Here is a 23687-nt window from a genome sequence, read left to right as displayed (position 1 = left end):
CACTGCTCAAGGGGATGTGTGAATTGAGAAAAATTTGGAGATTAAAATTCTCCAAATGTAAAATTTGTACATACATCATATATGCTGATTTGGGGGAAGAACTGTTGGGGAGGGGTGTAGGGGCATCCCCTTCATCTTTGAGTGTTCTCTTTCCTTCCTCATTGTTTTTTTCTTTATTGTCTGTGGTCAATACCCTAATGGTTAAAAAAAGTAAACAAAAGCTCCCATGTATATTGTCAGACCACTGAAACCATTGATGATGACAAAAGTGATACTTTTATGGAGGACTGGTGCTGTGTTTATTTCACATGCTGTTTCAGTTCTGTGCAGAAGGGACTTCTATTCCAATATGTAGATGCAAAATGCAAAGCTCAGGCAGACTTTGGAGCTAAAGTCATCCAAAGGAGTAAGGAGGTGGAACTGAAGCAAGGCACTGTGCAAGCCAGGGCTTGCATCCATACCTTTAGAGACACTGTTCCTTCAGAGGCCAAATACAGAGGTTCCCCACCCCCAAGTGGGCAAACCTCACAGGGGCAAACAGCACTGTGAGGTCTGTGGTCCTGTTGGAAGGGAGCAGACAGGGGAGGGGTGGGAAAGAGAGCACACCCGGGGAGACCTGGGAGCATGACTCAGCAGACAGCAGCACTCTGTGAGTGATTAGCTAGCAGAGCTGTGTGCACCTGTTCAGGTGCTTGTCTGCCACAGCCAACACATGGAGGTCCTTGCCTTGCCTTCCAGCTTGTTTGAGGCAGGGTTGTTGCTGCATGCACAGGCTAGCTGACTGTTGAGATGTTTCTGTGATGCTCCTGCTTCAGCCTCCTTCTGGCTCTAGCAGTCCTAAGCTTACAGACATGTCACCTTGTCCAGCTTTATGTGCATTTTGGGGATTTGAACTCAGGTCCTCACACTTGCCTGGCAAGCACTTTACCCTACTGAGCTGTCTCCCAAGGCCCACCACAGTTTTTGTCTGTTTTAGGCAGGCCTTCTGCTCAGCTTGATACTCTTACACTCAGTCACAGATTTATCACAACCACGTGTCTCCCATTAGGTTCAAGTTACTGAGCCAGGAAGAGGGCGAATACTTCAATGTGCCTGTGCCACCAGAAGGAAGCGAGGGCAATGAAGAGCTGCGGCAGAAGTTTGAGGTGAGGTTTTGTTCTTTCACCATTTCTATGGGAACCTGATACATCGCATCATTGCTATCTTTATAACCTGTCTGTGGTGTGGTATAGAGAGGCACCTTTCATGACTCGGAGCCTTTGCAATACTGTTCCAGCTCCTAGAAAACTCCTACTTATACTTCAAGACCCTTCCCTTGTGAAATCTTCCCTGGACTGGTTCAGACTAAGACATTTCTTCCAAAGTGCTCATTCCATGCCCTTTGTGATACTGATCTGGACTGAAATGGAAATAATGGGAGTGGAGAAGTGGACAGAGTAGAGATATATTGTTAGAACTCTGAATTTGGGTCTGTCAGCAGGTGGGTCTGTGCTGTTTTCAAGTAGACTGGCTGCACGGGTGACTCTAGGAAAGCTGGTGTGGGCAATCATCACACACAATCGTTTTGTCCAGCCCGTGGTGATTGGGTCTGACCTTGGACTCTACTGATGTTTGTTCCGGATGCAGATAGGCTCCTTATCTGTCTTTAGGACCAGGGACTCCTCCTGTCAGCTACTGTGAGGTGAGATGTACAGGCACCTGCCAGTTTTGCACAGGGAGAGGTTTGGGGGAAGGTGGGTGCCACTATATGTGGTATATGTGCATCACATGCTTTGAAAAGTATTTTCATGTGGGAAACTTGATGCTTTGATCACACAATTTAATGCGTGGAGTTTGGTGGTCAGTCGTCAGGTCTCCATAAGCCGTCATCTACTAGCTCTGGAAGAAGGTCAGTGAGAGCAGAGTAGGGGAAGGGGTGAGTGCCAGGTGAGGCTGGGAAGTTGGTGAGGTCAGAGATCTGGCTACAGTGGCTTTAAGAAAGGTTTTGGCATGAACTCCAAGAAGTACATGTTAGCATGTTAGCTTCCCATTCAACGGTACTTGAGTAGCCATGGGGCCTTGTCTTGAGCTTGGGTCCTCCACACAGTCTGCACAACAGCAATGCCTTAGATGCCATGGGATCTCCCTGGAAGTAAGTGGATTGGCCTTGGGCTTGCCAATCTTCATCCCTCCACTGTCATAGTTTGAATCTGAAGTGTACCCACAGGCTTGTATGGCTTGAATGCTTAGTCCCAGGTGGTAGCTCTATTGTGGAAAGTTCTAGAAACTTCAGCTAGAGGAACTAGGCACTGTAGTAAGTCCTTGTAGGTGTCTTGTCCCCAGCTAGGTCCTTCCTCTCTTGCTTTCTGCTTCCTGTCCACCATGATGTAAACAGATGTCCGGGCCACACAATCCCACCAACCATTATGATGTCCTGCCCAAGTGCACAGGGCCAAGAGACAGCAGGCAGATCTCTCTGAAACTAGGAGCCAAATACATTTTTCCTCCTTTAAGTCATATCTATCAGGTGTTTGTCTCGGTGACAAAGTGACTAACATATACAGTGACCTTGATCACTGAAGGTCATTTTCTGGGTGGCTGTGCAAGTCTGAATAACTCGATAAAAAGAACCTTCCCACCACAGACTTGTGAATTGGGTGTTTTCAGAAAAGACCTGGAAGGCAAGACTTCCAGAGAAATCTTTCTGGGCTGGCAGTATCTGTTGGCTGAGGCTGTTATGATTATGGTTGAAAAAAACAAAAAGCAAGGCCGGTATTCTCTTGTAGAAAATGAAGTCTCAGCTTTGCAAAATAATTCCTTCTGTCCTGGGGCGGCAGGGGTGACATTTCCAAACACCAAAGAAAACATTTTCTATGCGGATAGAGCATTTGTCTGAGACAGTAATTGGCTTGAAGTACAGGGTTGTTTTATCTGCATGCGACAAAATACGTCCCTTTATCCCTAGCAGGAGCCTGCAAATACTTGTTTATGCCTGAGTTATAATCGCGCCATACCATAGTTGTTGATTAAAAAAAAAAGCCTTCCAACAGACTGAAATCGCTCTCAGACACACGGAGGGATTTTACTTGACCTTGAACGTGAGAAATGTAATCCCCGCACAATAAGCAATTAGCACCCAGAATGAGTCAGGAATTACCTAAAAGCTTCTTATCTGGCATGACTGGAGCTGCCAGAATCGGGGTGATAGTGTTCTGTGGTGGGGTGTACTGGATGCAATGAGCAGACATTCTAAAATGTCCTCTGGAGGATAACTTAGAATGCACATTACAGCGCAGTGGTCTCCAAATGGCCAATGTGGTATTGTTTAGGGGTCAAAGGCAAGGGGTCTGTGCATGCTCAGTAGAGGAGGACTTCTGAGGATGACCATCAGTCAGATCAAGCTGTTGCTGGTCCAAGAAGTTAAAGTTTAATAACCCATGTCTTCCAAGGAAGAAAACTCTGGGAGTTTCCTTGCTGAGTGTCCCTGTCCAAGGACAGGGCCTTACCCACAGCCCTCTTTCCTCACTAGTGGAGGCACCTACCCCTAATTAGATAAACAGGGAGGGGGACAAAGTGGCAGGTCTTTGTAGATAGCAGCCCAGAGGTGGGGTGCATACCTGAGAGTCTGCCCAAGCTGCCTAGCTTAAATCCTACTTACAGCAGGGAAGTTACTCTGAATGAGCTTTCAACTCATCATCTGTAAGATGGGGATTCTGACACTTTTAACTACCTAAGATTACATGAGGATTGGATGACATCATGCCTCCAGAATCATCCAGTACAGCATAAGCATCCAGGTGTTGAATGCTCATAATGTCATTGCCAGATCCTCCCTGGAAATCAAGTTTGGTAATGCTCCTGGGGTGGGGGAGCCTCTCCAGGCACCCCTTGCTTTCCAGCCTTCTGGGGTAGCTGGGAGTGCATTTGGAGGCTCCTCAGAGTGCTAGGGTAAGGAGGGGCCTGAAGTCAGGACAGATGTTGATCATCTGAGGTAGAGCCTGGAGTCTTTGTTGTTCCCTAGGACATACTGCACAGTGACACAGCTCCACTCGGCAGGGCTGCCTTCTGCTTTGTCTCTGTGCAGACTTCTCAGGCTCAAAATTGCAGACATGAAAGGCAGCTGCCGGTGGATGATTGTTTCTGCTGTGGCTTTCATTTTCTGTGTCACTCCCTTTGATGCAGGACCTGTGAGGCACCTGCAACTCTGGGATCTGTAGAACATTGCATGACAAGTTCTTATCCTCAGAAGGCTCATGGGATCAGGGGGACAGCCCCAAATGCTTTCAGGAAGCAGGCACATAATAGGGAGGAAGCCCAGTCTACCCAGAGTGGCAAGGCCTACTTCTTTAGAGGAGGCCGGGAGTCTGGTTTTGTAGTTTTGCTTTGTTTTTGGTGTGAGGGAGAGGACACAGGACATCGTGCATGCCAGGAAAGTGCTCTACTACTGAGCCACACCCCCAGATTCTAGATTTTTATAAGACCCCTCCTGGTTATTAGCAGTTGGCAACTGATTTCCAGGTTAAAGAGACAAAAATGTTGGGCAGAATAAACTTCTTATTTAGATCTAGATGTTGAACTAATAAACTGCTGATGCAATAAAGTACTGAAGCTAGGTAATTTAGAAGAAAAGGTTTTCCTACACAAATATACAATTGCTTGTGCATACACACACACACACACACACACACACACACACACACCATTTTGTAGGCTGAAAACCTGTGTGGTCTCTGGTGAGAAGCACCTTGGCTGAGTCCCAGCTTGGGGGAGAAACAGAAAGGGAAGTGGATGCCTGTGAAGGGGCTCAGCACATTGTGGCTTTGCTGTCTAAAGACTGCTCTGGAGAGAAATAACCTCATGAAATCAGCATCTCTCCTTCCCGAGGGCAGCATCCCAGTCCCCCACTCACTTTCCACAAGGTCCCACCTCTGAGGTTGCATCATGTCATGTCGTGGACCAAGCCTCCAGCATGAGAGTCTCATCTAAACCACAGCACACAAATACAGGACTTTAAGGTTTTTTTAAGTGGTTATTTTGGGGGGCTGGAGAGATAGCTCAGTGGTTAAGAGCACTGGCTGCTCTTCTAGAGGACAGGGTTCAAATTCCAGCACCTGCATGTCATTCACAACTGTCTGTAACTCCTGTTCCAAGGAATCTGATGCCCTCTTCTGGTCTCCACAGGCACTGCATGCACATAGTGCACAGAGAAACATGCAGACAAAACACCCATGCACATATAAGTAAAATGGAAAAAAAAAAAAAAAGAGCTTAATTCCAGTCCATTGAAGCAAATCCAAGTGAAAAAAACTGGAAGGCATGAGCTCTCCCTCTTCACTTAAAAAGGAATTGTGCTCTAGAACCTCCATGTGGATGGACATGCACAGCCAATAGCTGGGCTGGGAAGTGGAATGAGAACCAAGTGTGGGAGTGCAATGCATCCCAGCTCAGCTACAAAGGAAATAGGAGACACAATGATGAAGCAGTGAGACCGGGAGGGAGGCTTGGATCGGTCAGGAAAAAACCAGGAGCCAGGCTGGCATGAGGATATGGTCCAAGAAAGACAGGCAGCTGTTGTCGGGGGCACCTCTTTTAGGTGAAGTCTCCACCCAGATGACATGTTCTCGTGCTTCAAATACCTCCTCCTCCTCCTGGAACCCCATACCTCTGTCCCTCAAATGTCTCTGCTTTGCCCTTAACCCATAGACCTTGAGTGTTGGGTGCTTTAGGCTTAAACATCAACATGTCCTACTATAAAACTAGTTAGAGCACTGGGACAATCAACAGAAGAATGATCAATACCTACAACAAATTCTCAGCAACTCAGAGAGGACTTTCTGGTTCACACAACTGAGTGGAGGGGTTTCCAGAATGTTCTCATGAGAGAAGGCAGGAAAGCATGAAAGGGTCTATGTGCTTTGATTCTATTTGGGTGGAATTCAAGAATAGGCAAAGCTGACCTAGGAGAATAAAAACCAGAGCAGAGATGGTCTTCGTTGTTTGTGAGGGGAGAGTAGCTGCAAACCTCCCTGGGGAGTGGAGTTGGATTTGTTCTGTATTTTGATTAGGGTCTGGTTATGTATATAATTGTCAAAATTCATGAATTATGCACTGAAGATCTGTGCATTTTACAGCTTACATCTCAATTATTTGTGTATTTTATTTGTGTAGGCATGCACATGTGTGTGCAATTGTGTCTATGTGCACATGGAAGCCAGAGAACAACCTTGGGTGTCCTCCTCAAGCACCATCCACCTTTATTTCGGGACAAGGTCTCTCACTGGGCTGGAACTCACTGAGTAGACTAAGTTGCTGGCCAGTGAGTCCCAGGGACCCATCCTTCTGTCTCCACCTCCCCAGCATTGGCATTACCAGCACGTACCACCATGCCCTCTTTAATGTGGATTCTGAGGTGGGAGCTCAGGTCTCTGTGTTTACAAGGTAAACACTTTACCCAGCGAGCTATCTCCCTTGGTCCCAACTTCAATTTTTTAAAAACACTAATTAAGAAGATGAGAAGCGATGGGAGCTTTGCAGTCTTGCTCACTGAATGTCGGCTTAGGCTAAAGCTGACATATTTCTTGAAATGCAGCATGAAGGGTGCAGTCTCTGAATGATGGGCATTATTTGAGGATCGGTGTATCTTTTGCTCCCTGATTACCCTGAGCATTTACAGCAGAGCCTGGTATATAGCAGACATTCAGTGGAAGCTCCTTGATTGGATGAGTCATCTTCATTGGCATACACAACCCCAGGAAGGGCCTGGGGAGATGGCTCAGTTTGTAAAGCATTTGTGCAACCCTAAGGACCTGGTTTGAATCCCCACAAACTCATGTAAAACCAGGTGTGGTTATTACATGAATTTGTACTCCCAGTACTCCGGTGGAGAGATGGGAGGCAGAGATGGGAGAATGGCTGGAAACTAACTTAAGAGCCAGCCAGCCTGGTGCACACAGTGGCAAATGATAAGACAGGTCCTGCCTCAAACAAAGTAGAAGGTGAGGGCTGATGCCTGAGATTGTTCTCTGACCTCTGCTTGTGTACTGTGCCATGCACATACTCAAACCCCCACTTATACTTACAAATATGTATACCCCCTCTCTATCATCTGTCTGTCTGCCTGTCTGTCTGTCTGTCTGTCTGTCTGTCTGTCTCTCTCTCTCTCTCTCTCTCTCTCTCTCTCTCTCTCTCACACACACACACACACACACACACAGAGAGAGAGAGAGAGAGAGAGAGAGAGAGAGAGAGAGAGAGAGAGAGCGCTCCAGGAAGCATTTTATTGCCTGTTTGTCATCAAAAGACATGACACAAGGAAACAATAATAGTGGCACCATTCACTGGGGTCTGCTGTATACCAGGACTCTGCAAAGGATGCATGCTTGGCATTGTCAATGTCAGCTTTCATGGGGTCTGAGGTATAGAAAGTTCATTTGCCAAGTGCACTCAGTTGCCTGTTCTCTCCACATACTCATCCAGACACCCGAGAATCAGTGACAACCACACTGGTAAAGCATGTGTCCTCTGGGAGCTTACATTCTGGTGTCAGTGTAAACAATAAACATGAAACAAGTATGTGTGAAGAAAGTAAAGTCAATGAGGACACAGAAATTACCAACAGCTATGTATGTAAAGCAACTGGGAAGGGCTCTCTTACATAGGCCCAGCAGCTTTGGGGAAAGAGTACTTACTCTCTCCACAAATGCAAGTTTAAGCATTTTAAGTAGTGGTTGGCTCACTGGTATGAGAAGCTTCGTGTTTGCTACTGTGAAGCCTGGCAGGAAGGGAACCAATGTGGGTCCTCTGGGTGACTGACAGATGCTAACAGGCGATACTCATCAACTAGGAAAGAAGTAGATGAGTTCCAGGGCCAGAAAGGAGACACGACACCTCCCAGAAAAGGATGCGATTGGTGGGATAAAGAGAGATAAACGGGCCCAGGCTGGCCTTAAGGTTGGATATTTGCAGAGCAATGTGGTGTCTGGATGTTGGAACCACAGCAACTCTGAGCCAGTGTGCCTTCCTACCAGAGTGTTCCGAGCCCTCATCCTGTATTCTGTCTGTTTCTTCCTATAGAGAGCCAAGATCGGCCAGGGTACCAAAACTCCAGAAGAAAAGACAGCCAACACCATCTCCAAATTTGACAACAATGGCAACAGGGACCGGATGAAACTGACTGATTTTAACTTCCTGATGGTGCTGGGGAAAGGCAGCTTTGGCAAGGTACAGAATGACTTGGTGGCTGCATCCACTTTGGATGGAGCAGCTGTCCCTATGGTGAGAAAAGAGGTGAATGTAAATAAATCCAGATTGCAGTCTGTACTGAACATAATGAAGAAAATGAATAGGGGCTTATGTCACCTTTAAACCGAGAGGGGACACACTCACATGATCTGAGGAGGAGGCCTGAAGAATGGGAATAAACCAGGCATGCATTCAGAACAAGGGAAGAAGGGCTGAGGACATAGCTCAGTTATCAGAGGGCTTGCCTAGCAGGCATGAAGTCCTGATTTTGGTCCCTAGCATCGCATAAACCAGACATAATGGCACATACCTTTAACTTCAGAATTTGGGGCTTGGGAGGTGGTGGTAGAAGGATCCTCCTCAGCTGCACAGTGAGTTCAAGGACAACCTGGGGTGCATGAGACCCAGTCTCTCAAAGTAAGCCACAGCAAGGAAAGGCTGTTCCAGCAGAGGGAACAGCAGTGCCAGCATCCTGAGGTGGGGAAGAGCTTGGTGCATTCTAGATGCCATCTGGAGGCACTGGGCCCTCAGTGACATGGGCAAAGGACATTCTAGGTACCATCCAGAGGCACTAGGTCCACAGTGACATGAGCAGGGGACATGAGGTTGCAGAGGGAAGAAGTGGTCTGGTCCTGCTGACGCAGATGAGCTGGAAAGATATGTCTGGATTTTATTCACAGTGCAGTGGGGAGCCATTGAAAGTTTTTAAGCAGGGAAGTGACACGATCAGGTTTGCTTTTGGAAAAGATCACGGTGGCAGCTGAGAATGGGAACAGTTCCTTTTGAGCAGCAGCACAGTTGAAGGATGACCCTGGGACTCATAGAGCAATCCTGGATGTTTTTATAGATACCACGAGACGCTGTTTTACCAGAGTTGAGATTGTGTTATAAGTATTCCTGACTTGTTTAGTGTTGTTTGGAGTCTTTGAATCCCTTAGTGTGCCACAAAGATGTCTGGTATAAATCTCATCCCATGAACTCAGGTGTGCAAAAAATATAAATTCCTTTTTCTTCTCTGAAACTTAAGCCTGAAATCTGAGTTATCCTTGAATCCCCCCGTTGTTCTCCATCTTTGTCCTTATACCACCCATGCCCTTCCATGCTACATACAATCCACTAGTCAATCCTGTTGGGTCAGTCATAGCTTACTCAGCATCTACTAACTCCACTCCATCTTCCAACACGGAAGCTAAACCACCGAGAAGCTCCTACCAGGTGTCCCTCATCACCTCAGCACCGGTAATCAATGTACTCTTCACTTAGCAGCTGTAGTGATTTTTTACAAGCTTACCTAAGGTTAGTCTTCTCTCCTGCCACAATTCAGATGCATTCTCCATTCCACTCTCTTTCTCAGCTTACACTACCCTTACAATCTGGTCCTTACGTCTTTGCTTTTCCTACTCCTTGTCACCCAGCATGTTCTAGATACCATGGTGGTTGTGGGGTGCCCGGATTATTAAGCCAATTTCCTTCTTCCTGTGGAGCTTTGTTGGCTCAAGACCCTTGGGTCTTTGCATGGCTGGCTCTTCTAATTCACACCTGTACTTGAACACCACTTCTAGAAGGTCTTCCCTGTCCACCACCTTAAAGTAGGTAATCATTCATTCTCTTGTTTGACAGAGGGTCTTGCTTCTGTCCAGGTTGACCTCCAAACCATAATCTTTCTGCCTCAGCCCTCCCTCCTAGTGTTGGGCTTGTAAGCATGTGCTCAGCCATTCTCCATTTTCTCCTTTCACGGAAACCATTAATGGATGACACTCCTATTTACATATTGCTCTGTCCCTCTTTCTTCTCTCAGATCTAAGTGGCCCAAGAGGAAGACTTCCCTATTACAGTCAACACTGGATTTCAAAATTATGGACACAATTCATTCAATATCTAGGTTTAATGCTTGTATTTTCTCTTGCCTATGGCCAGGTTTTCATTGAGATCCGATAAAGAGTATGAAATGCTGTCTTAGAGTTTGAAGAATCCCAGAATAGAATGAGAATGGAAAGAAAAGACAGACACCCAAGGGGATGGCCAAGCAGCACTGAGATTCACAAGGTTACACAGTAGGCAGTTGGTTGCGGTCCATACCACTTGTATGAGTTTTCCAAACAGTGATGAGCAGTTTGGGTGTGGGGTGGAGAAACAGATTGAGAATAAAACTAGGGCTGGCTTAGTGAAACCAGTGAACTAGATTACAGTAACACAGCCTGCTGCAATCCACAGAGGCTGGCATGTAGCAGGTGGCTGGTAAAAATGTATTAAGCGAATGAGTGAAAATAGTGCCTAGACAGAGTTAGGAAAGAAAGCTAACACGAAGGGAGGTGCCACTTGGGAAAGAAGGACTCTATAGAAGCCTAGAGTTGAGTATTGGGGGGGGGGTCAGGGTGTTTAAAATATAGGAAGAATGGATTCCAAAGTGATGCAGTTTCCCCAGTGATGAAGAAGAAAGCAGCCCAAAGGAAGAGGAAGTTCTTACAGGCTGAGTCAAATAGGGAGTCTTGTTTTATGTCATTTCTAAGGTTTGACCTATGACCTATGTAATCTGGGCTGGCCTTGAACCTTCATTCCTTCTGCAGCCCAAAGGAAGAGGAAGTTCTTACAGGCTGAGTCAAATAGGGAGTCTTGTTTTATGTCATTTCTAAGGTTTGACCTATGACCTATGTAATCTGGGCTGGCCTTGAACCTTCATTCCTTCTGCCTTATCCACTCAGGTGCTGAGGTCATAGAGGAACAACACTGTGCCTGGTCTCATGTGGGAGTTTTAAAAATTTAAGTTGGGTGGAGTGCTATACACAAATAGCAATGAAAGAAGCTGAGGCAGGAGGATTGCATGAGTTCAGGAGTCAGGCCAGATGGGCAGCGTAGTCAGACCTCTGACTCATAGAAAATGAAATTAAATCACACACGCATGCACGTGTGCACGTGCATACACACACACACACACACACACACACACACACACACACACACACACACACCCCTTAGAGAGATGTAATTTCCATACCACCATAATCTACCCATGTAAACAATACAATCCAGTGGTTTCTTTCTTTTTTTAAAAAAAAGATTTTATTTATTTATTATGTATACAACATTTTGCTTCCATGTATATCTGCACACCAGAAGAGGGCACCAGATCTCATAACGGATGGTTGTGGGCCACCATGTGGGTGCTGGGAATTGAACTCAGGTCCTCTGGAAGAGCAGTCAGTGCTCTTAACCTCTGAGCCATCTCTCCAGCCCAATCCAGTGGTTTCTAATTTGTCACAACAATCAGCACAGTTTCAACATTGTCACCACCCAAGAAACTCCATAATTACTCACAGTCCTTCCTCCTTTCTTTCCCCTCCAATTTTATTTTAAGCCAGCCTGGTATTTATATAGTTCACAATTAAAATTATATTAAAAGTATAAACATTGGGAAGTCTTGCTTCCACTCAAGTTTGTCCACTTCTGTGGCCCCTTGCTGACTTGGCCTCCCTATGTGAACTTTCCTTAATTGAATTTGCTGCTTTCTGGTCTCCCTAGGCTCATTTACTATTCTTATTTTTGTCCTTGTTAACTCAAAAGTCAGTGTACCATGCACATGCTTTTGATCACTTAACAGTAGAGTCAGGTTGCTGATAGAAAATGGAAATTCCATGGAGGCTTCTGGAAAGAATTGAGGTTGGGGAGGGAAATGGGGGGGTAGTGGGAGAATGGATCGTTAGGGAACAGTGAGCAAATAAGAGAGAATAGATCATATGTTTCCATGGAAACTGTTATAATAATTGAGAGTTCTCTTGCAGACTGGAGATGTAGTATTAAATAAACCACAGACAGAATAACAGCCTATCATGAAAGCAAAACAGAATCACAAGCACCTCTGTGATCATTTAAAGCAGAGTAATCCTTTGCCACTCTCATGGTGCCAAGTGTGGTTTGGAATTAATGCACTTTTGTATTCGAATGCCGACTTTGAACATTTTGCGCAATCTGGCTGGGCGCATAGATCAGTCCCCTTAAACAGAAGAACACAGCCACGAGTCTGCTCTTCCCCTTCGGAAAATGAAAAGAACCAGCCCTGGGGCTTTGCACCTCCCTCCCCCAAGCCCACAGTATCAGATCTGACCCAAAAAAACACACTCTCGATAAGCACTGTGATCATTTGCAGAGCAACCAATGGTGACACAAGCATTTTGTTAAGAACTGTGAAAATGACACAAGGGCGAAAGCAAGTGTGAGGCCATTGCGTTCCAAATGTGTTGCCCAGTCCTGGAAACTTGCAAGAGAAAAGCCAGTTGAAGAGTTAACTCATGGTTCCCGGGAAGGTTGTCTTACCTGAGCAGGGCTGGTTGGCATATTGGATTTTCTTAGAGATGGAGGAATCTAGAAGTTCCATGTATGTGCTGGGCATGTATGAAGTTGCCCTTGGTCTCCACACATACACCATCACATGTGCATACCCTCACTCACACATATGAATACATAAATACATACAAACACGCACATACCACATAAACATTTAAAAAGAAGCTCAAGCATAATGTCACAAAGATCTCTGTAAAGTGATAGTTATTTCAACATAATTGTTAATAGAAAAAATGGAAATAGCTTAAAGATCCATTCATTGAAGTGAAGTTTAAGTAATAGTGGTTTATCCAAGAAACATTTAAATGAAGTATCTTTCTCTGGCTCACTTTCTTTCACATTTATTCATTTTTAAACAGAAATGGAAAGAATTATGTAGTGAGCATCCACAACACCAATTACTAGATTCTGCAATTAGCAATTGACTATCTTTGCTTTATCACATATCTGTCTATCCATCTGACCGACCTTTGTCAACACACACTCTGTGCATTTCAGAGTCAGTGAGAGACCTCAGTGCATCCTAATCTAAACTCTTCAGCATGCTGTCCATTTAACCAGGACACAATCATCTAAGGTCAAATTTACATTCAACAAAATGCATGTTTCCTAAGAGTATGCTTCTGTGCATTTTGAAATACTGTGTGCATTAAAACACCATGGGGCTATAAACACTAATCAAGAAAAATCAAAGGAGCAGATCGAGTGCCACTGTGGTATACTGTAGGAGCCTACAGGAGAATGAGTCTAGATTAAGTCACTGGAGGCCTTCCTGAGAAAGTGACTAGAGATAGCCCATGGGGATGAGTTAACAAAGCAAAGAAGGAAAGTAATAAATGAGAACCTTGGGTGCCTCCATTCTGACTTAGGCTAGTTTGTGTAGCAGTCAGAACATGAACTCAACTGCTATAACAAATAGGCCCCCAGAGGTATACTGGCTCAGATATAATAGAGATGTAATTTAAGTCATAAATAGTTCAAGACTGGTGTCCCCGGCCCCTCCCACTCTCTCCATATGACAATTAGGGGATGGAATTCTTTCTGCCTTACATGGACTGCATTAGTCTCTCTAGCCTGTTCTCTACTTTCAGAGGGTGGAGGGGGAGGACTGGGAGGAGGAGGCTCAAGCTGCTTCTTAGCGGGCTTTGTTCTAGAAGTGACACACATCACTTCTGCCCACACCCTATCGGAGAGATTTCAGTCTGTGGCCACGCCTTGCTGCAAGGGAGTCTGGGAGAATAACTTGGTGGCTAGCAAGTGGTCTCACTGATCCTGCCTGCTTCTCCTCTTTGGCTGGAATTTTTCACAGTGTCCCAAAAGACCCTGTGACTTTTTCCTGTAGAACACTCAGTTTCTTACACCCCACAAACAAAAAACTTGAAGCGCCTCTTCCCGGTGACATTTCCTTGTGTTCAAATCATGGGACATGCCAGGTGCTGGAGCTGCCTTTCCTGAGCCCAGCATAAGCCAGGAATAAATCAAGTAGGAAGAAGTCAGCAGCTTATGAAATTGAAGGAATAAACGGCAAGTGCTTAGACACTGGCACCCAGGTACCACATCCATGGGTGTTAAAAGCAACCCCATCTTGTTCTGTGGTTGGGTGTTTGTCTAAGGCAGAAAACCCAAGCCTCCTCTTCTATGGCTTGACTTTCCTGTAACAGTAGCCATGATGTCCAGTGCCTGGATGTCCCCAGAGGTCTAGGAAGTGGACCCAAAGTGCCTGAAAGCCCCAGAGTCCAGGAAAGTGCCCTTCCATACTCAGAATTTAGCTGCTGTTGTCCAAGATACTGGTGCTGACTTCTCCAGCTCAACATTCACACCACGGCAACACACACATAGGTGCAATCACAGATTTGATATGCCAGTCGTATATTTATATTAATGTGTTCTAGAAGAGCCTATTAGTGAAAGGTAATTTTACTCTTATACCACAGCTAGTGTGAGAGCTAAAGTTATGTTTTAAGTTTTAATTACAGTGCCTAAGATCCATAAAACAAAAATGGCTCTAATCTGTAAGCGCCTTGTCCAAGGACAGATACTTCCTGAAATGCTGGAAGCTATTGTTTATGTAAGATAACAACCCACATGTTTTTATTCCCCTAAACAAGTTTGACCCTACTGAATTGGATGTGCTTCATCACATTAGGCAGGAAATACATCGGGATGTATGCTTGCTCCTGACTGGACATAGGTGGGAGGTAGGTCAGGCATGAAATATGTCAGGATATATATTTGCCCCTAATTGGACCTGGTGAGAAAGATGTAGCTTTATGGGTTTGCCTTTGGAAGCCTATTCAAAATGTGTCTTATAGCCATTTTCTGGGAACCCTGAATGGACCTGGCCAGAGTCCATCATCCTCGCCAGTATGTAATTAAATCAGCTTCAAATTTGGCTCAGAAATTGTGGTAATGGTTTTACAATCACATGGTGGGATTAACGCTAGTACCAGTGACACAGCTGATGAAAGCAGTCGTCAAATCTTATGCTCACATATAAATTGCGTCTCAATGGCCTCTCTATTTCAAAGGACATGAAGTCCTCCTCTGTGAGTCTGGTGTGGAAAGTCCCAGTCTCTGCTCCACTTCAGATCCTCTCCTTCAGGGGAGGCTCATGCTTCAGGGTCCCTCTGTTCTCTGAGCACCTTTCTAGGATCTGGATCCTCCTTCACTGTCTTTTGCTTGAGTGGATATAGACAGTCAAGCTGCTCCTTTGAGATTCGTTGCTTCACCAGTCACTCCATCATCATCCTTCATGAAGTGGCTCTTCCAGTTGCCAGCCTTTGGAAACACCTATCTCAGGTTGTCCCATCCTCTCCAGATCTACCATCCAGATGTAGAGGTCATGCTTTTTGTTGGTTTGTTGGTTTGTTTGAGACAGGGTCTCTCTACATAGCCCTGGCTGTCCTGGAACTCATTATGTAGAGCAGGCTGGTCTTGAATTCACAAGATCTGTCCACTTCTGCTTCCTGAGTGCTGGGATTGAAGGTGTGCACCACCACACCCAGTCCAGAGGTCATGCTCTTGAGAGGGAGAGGGCTAGCACCAGGGAGATAATTCTTTGTTTTTATAATTAATCCATAATTAATGATTGGTCACCCAGGGGCACTTATTGAGTACTTACTTTATCAGACTCCTTATCAGTATAGCAGCAATGTCTGTGAACAAGACAGGCAGAAGCATCTGTCCTTATGGACTTATAGTCTACTGGTGGTGACAATAATGATGATGACAGTGGTGGTGTTCTCATCACTTTGAGGTCTTACAGTGTGTCTGGGCCTTTTATTTATTATTTATTTTTTGTAGGTCTTTTTTTTTAATTTATTTTTTACATTCCAATACCACTTCCCCCTCCCTCCTCTCCTCCTGCCCACCCCACTCCCCCTCCCACCTCACATCTGCTCCTCGGAGAGGGTAAGGCCTCCCCTAGAAAGTCTACTAGGTCTGTCCCATCATCTCATTGAGGCAGGACCAAGGCACCTCTCCACCCCCACACTCCTGTGTCTAGGCTGGGCAAGGTATCTCTCCATATAGAATGGGCTCCACTAAGTCAGTTTGTACATTAGTGTTAGATCTCAGACCCACTGCCAGAGGCCTCATATATTATCCCAGTCACACCATTGTCACCTATATTAAGGGATTATTATGCAGGTTCCTCATTTGTCAAACCCGACTCAGTGATCTCTCACTAGCTCAGGTCAGCTGATTCTGTGGGTTTCCCCATCATGGTCTTGACTCCTTTGTTCATATTATCGCTCCTCCCTCACTTCCATCATACTCCAAGAGCTTGACCCATTGGTTGGTTGTGGATTTCTGCATCTGCTTCCACCTGTTTCTGGAAGAGGGTTCTGGCTTCTCTGGGGTTGTTTTATGTCTGGTATTCACTTATGAGTGAGTACATACTATATTTGTCTTTCTGGTTTTGGGTTACCTCACTCAGGATTTTTTTTCTAGTTCTGTCCATTTGCCTATGGATTTTAGGGTGTCGTCGTTTCTTGACACTGAGTAGTACTCAATTGTATAAATATACCACATTTTTTTATCCATTCTTCAGTTGAGGGGCATCTAGGTTGTTTTCAAGATCTGGCTATTACGAATAATGTTTCTATGAACATAGTTGAGCAAATGCCCTTGTGGTGTGGATGTGCCTCCTTTGGCTATATGCCCAACAGTGTATTGCAGGGTCTTGAGATAGGTTGATCCCTAATTTTCTGAGAAACTGCCATACTGATTTCCACAGCAGCTGTACAAGTTTGTACTCCAACCAGTAATGGAGGAATGTTCCCCTTTATCCACATCCTCTCCAGCATAAGCTATCATTGGTGTTTTTGATCTTAGTCACTCTGATCAGTGTAAGGTGGAATCTCAGAGTGGTTTTGATTTGCATTTCCCTGATGACTAAGGATGTTGAGCATTTCCTTAAGTGTCTTTCAGCCATATGAGATTGTTCTGTGGAGAATTCTGTTTAGATCTGTACCCATTTTTTTAATTGGATTATTTGGTAGTTTGACATCTAGTTTCTTGAGTTTGTTGTATATTTTAGAGAAGAGCCCTCTGTCAGATGTGGGGTTGGTGAAGATCTTTTCCCATTCTGTGGCGAGCCATTTTGTCTTGTTGACCGTGTTCTTTACTTTACAGAAGCTTCTCAGTTTCAGGAGGTCCCATTTATTAATCGTTGCTCTCGGTGTCTGTGCTACTGGTGTTTTATTGAGGAAGTGGTCTCCTGTGCCTATGCATTCAAATGTGTTTCCCACTTTCTCTTCTATGAGGTTCAGTGTGGATGGATTTATTTTGATGTCTTTGACACATTTGGATTTGAGTTTTGTGTGTGGCGATAGATATAGATCTATTTGTAGTCTACATGTTGACAGCCAGTTATACCACCACCATTTGTTGAATATGTTTTCATTTTTCCATTTTATATTTTTAGTTTCTTTGTCAAAAATGAGGTGTTCATAGGTATGTGGGTTGATTTCAGGGTCTTTGATTTGATTCCATTGGTCCACCTGTCTGTTTTTATGCCAACACCAAGCTGTTTTCATTACTATAGCTCTATAGTAGAGCTTAAAGTCAGGGTTGGTGATGCCCCCACATCCAGAACATTTTAAATGTTCTGTATTAGCTGCCAACTTTTCTATGATATAGGCATAATCATTCCCCCATTTAAAGGCAACAAGACCAAGATAACTGAAGGCTGGAGTAACTTGAAGTCACAAGATTGTAATGTCATTTAATCGGTCAGATTTGATTTGGAAGTGCATAATTTGTAGCTTTTGTGTTGCTTAGGATGTGTGTTGGCTTGAATAAAAATGGCCCCCAAAGGCTCATAAGGAGTGTCACTGCTGGGAGGTGTGGCCTTGCTGGAAGAAGTGGGGGTGAATTTTGGGGTTTCAGAAGCCCAAGCCAGGCCCAGTCTCTCTTCCTGCTGTCTGTGGATCCAAATGCAGAACTCTCAGCTACCTCTCCAGCACCATGTCTGCCTGTGTGCCACTACACTTCCTGCCATGATGACAGTGGACTAAACCTCTGAATTGTAAGCCAGCCCCAGTTAAATGGTTTCCTTTATAAGAGTAGCCAAGGTCATGGTGTTTCTTTATAGCAATAGAACACTGAATAACACAGGATCGAAGCCAGGGCCTTGAACATGTTAGGCGAGTGTCCCACCTCCAGCCTTGATTTTGGGCTCATAATGGCTTGAGACTGAATCCACACATCCCAGCTTATCACGGTGCCTACAGTGCCCATGTATTTGAATGGGCTATACAATTTCCCCACTTATTTTCTTATCCACCCACCCCCACCCCAAGTGCCAGTTTTCCTTCCCTCTATGCACTTTGAGCTGCTGACCTGAGTACTGGGAAGCTCCCCCTCACCCACCTGTCTATGGACAGTGTGCAGCAATGTGATTCCTGAGAATACCTAGGGGTGTGCCCTCCCTCCTGCGCCCTCTGCCCTTCTGCACAGCCTTCAGCATTATGAGATCTCCAGTTGTTTCCTTTGCAATCTAGACCCTGGTACTCTCTCTATATACTTCAGGTTGCCTTCAGACTTAGAATCCTCTTGTCTCAGCCTCCCGGGTACCAGAACTGAAGGCGTGGAAATCAGGATTCACTAGACCCAGTATAAATGAAGTGGAGTTTATTTGGGGAAAAGAACTTACACAGAAAACAAGTGAGTGTCGCGAAGCTCCCACTCCAAGGATGCCGACCCTGCCACCCTCATGCTCTCTGCACCTGAAGGGCCTCCTGAGCCCTGATCTTTTCCCTTTAACCAGTCACATCTGCACCTGTAACCATGCCCAAAAGTCATGGTCACTGTTACAGGCGAGGAGGTAAATACATTGCTACATAGGATTGCCGCTGCAGCACTCCTTATTTTGAAATAGCATTTCCAAAGTGGCTACCAGAGCTACACAGTGGCATAAGTGTGTTATTCCTCCTTCCATGGAAAAGAGTTAAAATTATATCCTGTGATTGCATTGATGTGGAGACAAATACCTTGACATTGCATATGAAAATATTGGCCTGACTCCACACACCAGAGTTTCTCCCCTTGTGGTTTTAAAAGACCTTAAAATACTTTTATGAGCCCCCAAGATTGGGGTCCTCAGTACTGTGCCAGGTAAAGTCAAGAAGAAGGCAGTGCCAGTTTCCACACTGGCATCCCAACGACCAGGTGCTCCACTAGAGTGCTCTGTGGACACAGTGGAACAGTCCAGATGAAGCATCTTGTAGCGGGTGCAGCACTGAATTCTGACAGGAGGAAACATCCTGAGGAGATTAAAGGGGCATTAGTTCCTAGCAATAATGGAGACCTTCTCTCCTAAAGTCTTTGAGCCCCAGCTGTGGGAGTCGATCCTAATTTTAATCTCATTAGTGGCAGGTATCCACACACACACACACATGCTTACATACATTAGCCATGGTTATGTAACCCTGCAGACAAAAGCACTCCCCTTTCTTCATCCTCTTTGCTATCTTCCTGTACCATATGTTAAATTGCTTTATCATATGGCTCACAGAGAGCTGAGAGTCTCTGCTACCTGTCCCCTTAATCCTCTTCCAGGGAACCTTTCGACATTCACTGTCTGATCTTGGCTTCCAGCCGTCTCTATAGTTCTGTCCCAATTATGGTGCCTCTCCCCTCAGCCCCCAAGCTTCCATATGCAATTCTGATTGCACTATGATTTTGTAGGCTCATCTCCCTAAGTCGCTTTCCCCCATTTCCCATGTCTCTTGCTCAACAAAGTGACTTGCCACTTCAGTCCTCAGAAGATAGTGAATTAAAAAACTAGATAAAGTTCTTTTTCCTCCTCTCAACAAAATTAATTACATTGAGGAAAATTAAATATCAATAATTTCAGCTTTATAACGCTTGAGGATCAGAAAGATGTGGTACACAGCTGTGTATCTTAAAATGCCCAAAGGCAGGGCAGGATGTGTTTTTCATAAGAGCCCAGCAAGTATGTTGCTGCTCAGGGGCACTCAGCCACCACCCCCCTTCCCACTACTGTCCCCCTCTCTGGCCATGCACCACCTCTTTGAGCTTTGTAAGTGAAATACCAAATCTAGACTGTTCCAGAAGTCTACAGTACAGAAAGGAGAATCTAATGGTCTCATGTGGCTCAGGGATCCATATGATCCAATTAGCTGTGCCCAAGAAGGAGGGGACAGCCACACCTGCAGAAGAATGGCAAGGACATGCTTTCTGAAAGTTTATTTGGTATGAGCAAAGTCTCTCCGAGGAGAATTTAAATGACTAACCTCTCTGGTCCATAAGCCGAAGGAAGAATCTCCTTTAAGTCTATACATTCTTTTAAACGTTGCCTGATTCTTTAAGAGAAAATACTACTGCATTAAATAAAGTCATCTTGCTGAGGGACTGTGGAGCCCATGAACACAGAAACTGCACAAGGTTTAATTTTCTAGGAATGGTGGTACATACCTGTAAACCCATATCTCAAGAGATCACAAGTTCAAAGCCAACTTGAACTGCATAGTAAGGTTCTATCTCACAAAAACCAAGGACTAGGTATGAGGATTATTAAGCAATTGCATACCATGGCCATGGTGATGGATTTGATCCTTAATACCACAAAGCAAGGGGTAGTGGGGTTGGGGGAGAGAAATAAGAAAATTGGACTCAGGTCCAACTTTGAAGCTTCCACAATTTCTGTCTCCTGCATCTCACAAACATCTCGTTACCACATCAGAGATTCACAACACATCTGTAATCTTTTCTGCAACAACGATAGCAGAAACCAGAGGACTATAGTCATCTAATACCCAGAGCAGCAATTTGGGATATGCAAATGAGGATGATATGCAGGACTAGAGGTGGCATGGCTTGCTTTACCCCATCTGTCTCCCCAAGTGTTGTATTGTGCATTGTGTACTGACAACATGAAATACCTCTATAGAAATCTATCCTCTACTCCTGGGCACTGGGAGCTCATGTGAGTGTTTCCGGTGTTGTTCATTTAATTTGTGGCATGATCAGGAGGTAGGGCCAGCATTATCTCCATTTTGGGGATGCAGAAATAGAGGCTCAGGCAGTGAAAGACTTGCAGTCACACATCAGAGGGAGTAGAGTCAAACCCAGTGAGCTCTCACAGCATCTGCCTTACTCCATGTGATCCACTCCTGCCCCGGAAAAACCGCAGGCTCCAGCAGCAGTGGCCTGTGGTGTCAACAACAAAGCCAGTCTTATGCTCATAAGGCGTATCAGATTATAAAGAAACAGGCTCTCTTTGTGCCGCCTAATTGTTTAAATGAATGACAGGCCCTTAAGGGTTTCGTATCATTGTCTTTTGGTAAAAGGCATCAATTACTGGCTTGTTTTCCCAGGAACAATCTACAAAACAGTCAAATTAAATCTGCTTTTATTTTAGCCCTCTAGCTTTGTCAAGCTTAACGTACAACTCAAAGAAGTGACTAAGCCAGACATGTCACAAAGTTTCTTTATTTATTAGGCATTTCTGTTTACTCTCTCTCCCTCTGTCTCTCTCTCTTCCTCTTTCTCTGTCTCTCTTCTCTCTTCTCTCTCTCTCTCTCTCTCTCTCTCTCTCTCTCTCTCTCTTTCTCCTCCTCTCTCTCTCAAGAATACTTACGGCTTCTCAGCAAATTTCAAGTATACAATTCAGTACTTTGTATGTGGCATGCATTAAATCTCTAGTACTTACCTTAGAAATGAAGCTTTAAACACCTCCCTATTCCCACACTGCCTCTACCCTAGTTCTTGCCAGCAAGCATCTTTCAGCTCCTGTGACGTTTGATGATTTTCAGAGTCTCTGTATATGATCCTACTTTATTTGTCCTTCTGTGTCTGGCTTGTCTCCCTTACCGTAAGGTCTTCCAAGTTGAATAATGTTTATTTTTAGCTCAAAAGAAACCTTCAATAACCATTACTGATTCATGCATTTCTAATAACGCCAGTAATTAGAGGTGATGCAGGCTTGAGGGCAGAGATAAAACTTCTTCATATTTCTTACTGTATCTCAGTTAAGCATTTCCTATTAGCCCAAATCAAGCAACTTCATTAGGTGCACAGGCAACACTCTCAGGTTTAAGCCTCCTTGTTTCTTCTCCACCTCTTTCCTGCAGCTTGTGGGAGTCTTATCTCCCATCCTGTAGTGGCCTCTGTTTAAAGAGGTTGCAGGAGCCAGAGATAACCAGGCAGCAAAGACTTCCATTCTAAAGTTGCCTTCATACTTTTCCAGCTTTGTCTGTGCTAGAGGGTGAAAGTTCAGCTAAACTAAACCTAAAGCATGGCACCACCACAGAATCATTTAAAAATCTTTAGGGGCTGAAGAGATGGCAGTCATTAAAAATGCATACGTGTAAACACAAATATGTGAGTTCCATCCCCAGCAACCAAGCAAACTCAGAGCATGGGGAAGCACACTTGTAATCTAAGAGAGTGAAGATGGATGGATCTCTGGTGAGCTAGACTAGTAAGAGACCTTATCTCAAAAATAAAAGCGGACCAGTAAGTCACACACCTTTAAAACCAGAACTCAGGAGGCAGGGACAGGCAGATCTCTCTGATTTTAAGGCCACACATTGAGTTTCAGGCCAGCTAGGGCTAGATCATAAGAATTTGTCTATAATTCCAGCATTCTGGAAAGCTGAAGCAGGAGAATCACAAGTTTGAGGCCAGCCAGAACTACAGAGAGAGAACCTGTCTTAAAAGTAAAGTGCAATAAAATAAAGTAGCAAACTTGAGAAGCAAGAGCTTCAAAGAGAGCATGTGGCCAAAATGTCTGCAGAGATGGCATGGTGGTGACCTCCACAGTCAGTGTGTGCCCTTCAGATGAGCTCACACAATGCACCACAGCCCTTACACGCCATCCTCACATGGCAGTCTACACACACAGGCCTGCCAAATAAAAATTGCATGTGTCCTTTAAAAACAATCAATCTAACAAAAATGATGATTCCTAATAACTAACATCTAAGGTCATTCTCTGGACTCCACATACATGTTCATGTGTACCTGCACATACAGGAACATGCACACACAATAAAAGCAATAAAGAAATGAAAAGTTTTAATTCTGGATGCACTTGCCACCCTGACCTCTGGCATGAAAATCAGCTCGTTTCTGTTACAGATTCAGACTTATTAAAGAGACTTGTACTCATTTTTATTTTATAAAGAAACTTCTTTCGTTTCAGGACAGCATCTCCCTTTTTATAGCCCAGGCTGACCTTTAATTCACAGCAGTCTCCCTGCTTCAGCCTCACTAGTACTGGGATTACAGGTGTGCACCTGCATGCCTGGCTAAGAGACTTTTCACCTGCGGAAGCCTTTGTGTAAGAAACGTGGAACAGCTGACTTATGTCCCCAACTTGCTGTGCATGGTGACTATCACCTTTCTGTTGAGTAGACTTGAAGATTGTATGGAAGAAATTATTCCGTTCCAACCAGGTCTATATCCACTTCTAGTGCACACAACTTCTCTTTTACACATTTTAGTTTTTCTCTGAGATTTGCCTCTGTTTGGTTGCCTTCTCTAAACAAGCTGTAAAGGCCCCGAGTCACTCTAGACTGCTAATTTCCTCCTTGCTGCTAGAGGCAAACACACTGATGTTCTTGAGTCACACGATTTGATATTAAACTGGTGCAGCC

General features: G+C 44.7%; 1 protein-coding gene across 2 annotated transcripts in view; it reads left to right on the top strand.

The window, feature by feature from the left end:
• Positions 1-23687, top strand: part of Prkcb (protein kinase C beta) — a 333644-nt gene that overhangs the window by 237068 nt on the left and 72889 nt on the right. For both annotated transcript variants that reach the window (XM_027410280.2, XM_027410279.2), the window contains exons 8-9: positions 1049-1145; positions 8053-8199. In XM_027410280.2, the coding sequence (XP_027266081.1) occupies positions 1049-1145; positions 8053-8199 (244 nt within the window). The remainder of the gene's footprint in view (positions 1-1048; positions 1146-8052; positions 8200-23687) is intronic.

This window comes from Cricetulus griseus, chromosome 3 (genome assembly GCF_003668045.3).
Source record: "Cricetulus griseus strain 17A/GY chromosome 3, alternate assembly CriGri-PICRH-1.0, whole genome shotgun sequence".
Lineage (NCBI taxonomy): Eukaryota > Metazoa > Chordata > Mammalia > Rodentia > Cricetidae > Cricetulus > Cricetulus griseus.
This window is presented reverse-complemented; position numbering and strand designations above follow the sequence as displayed.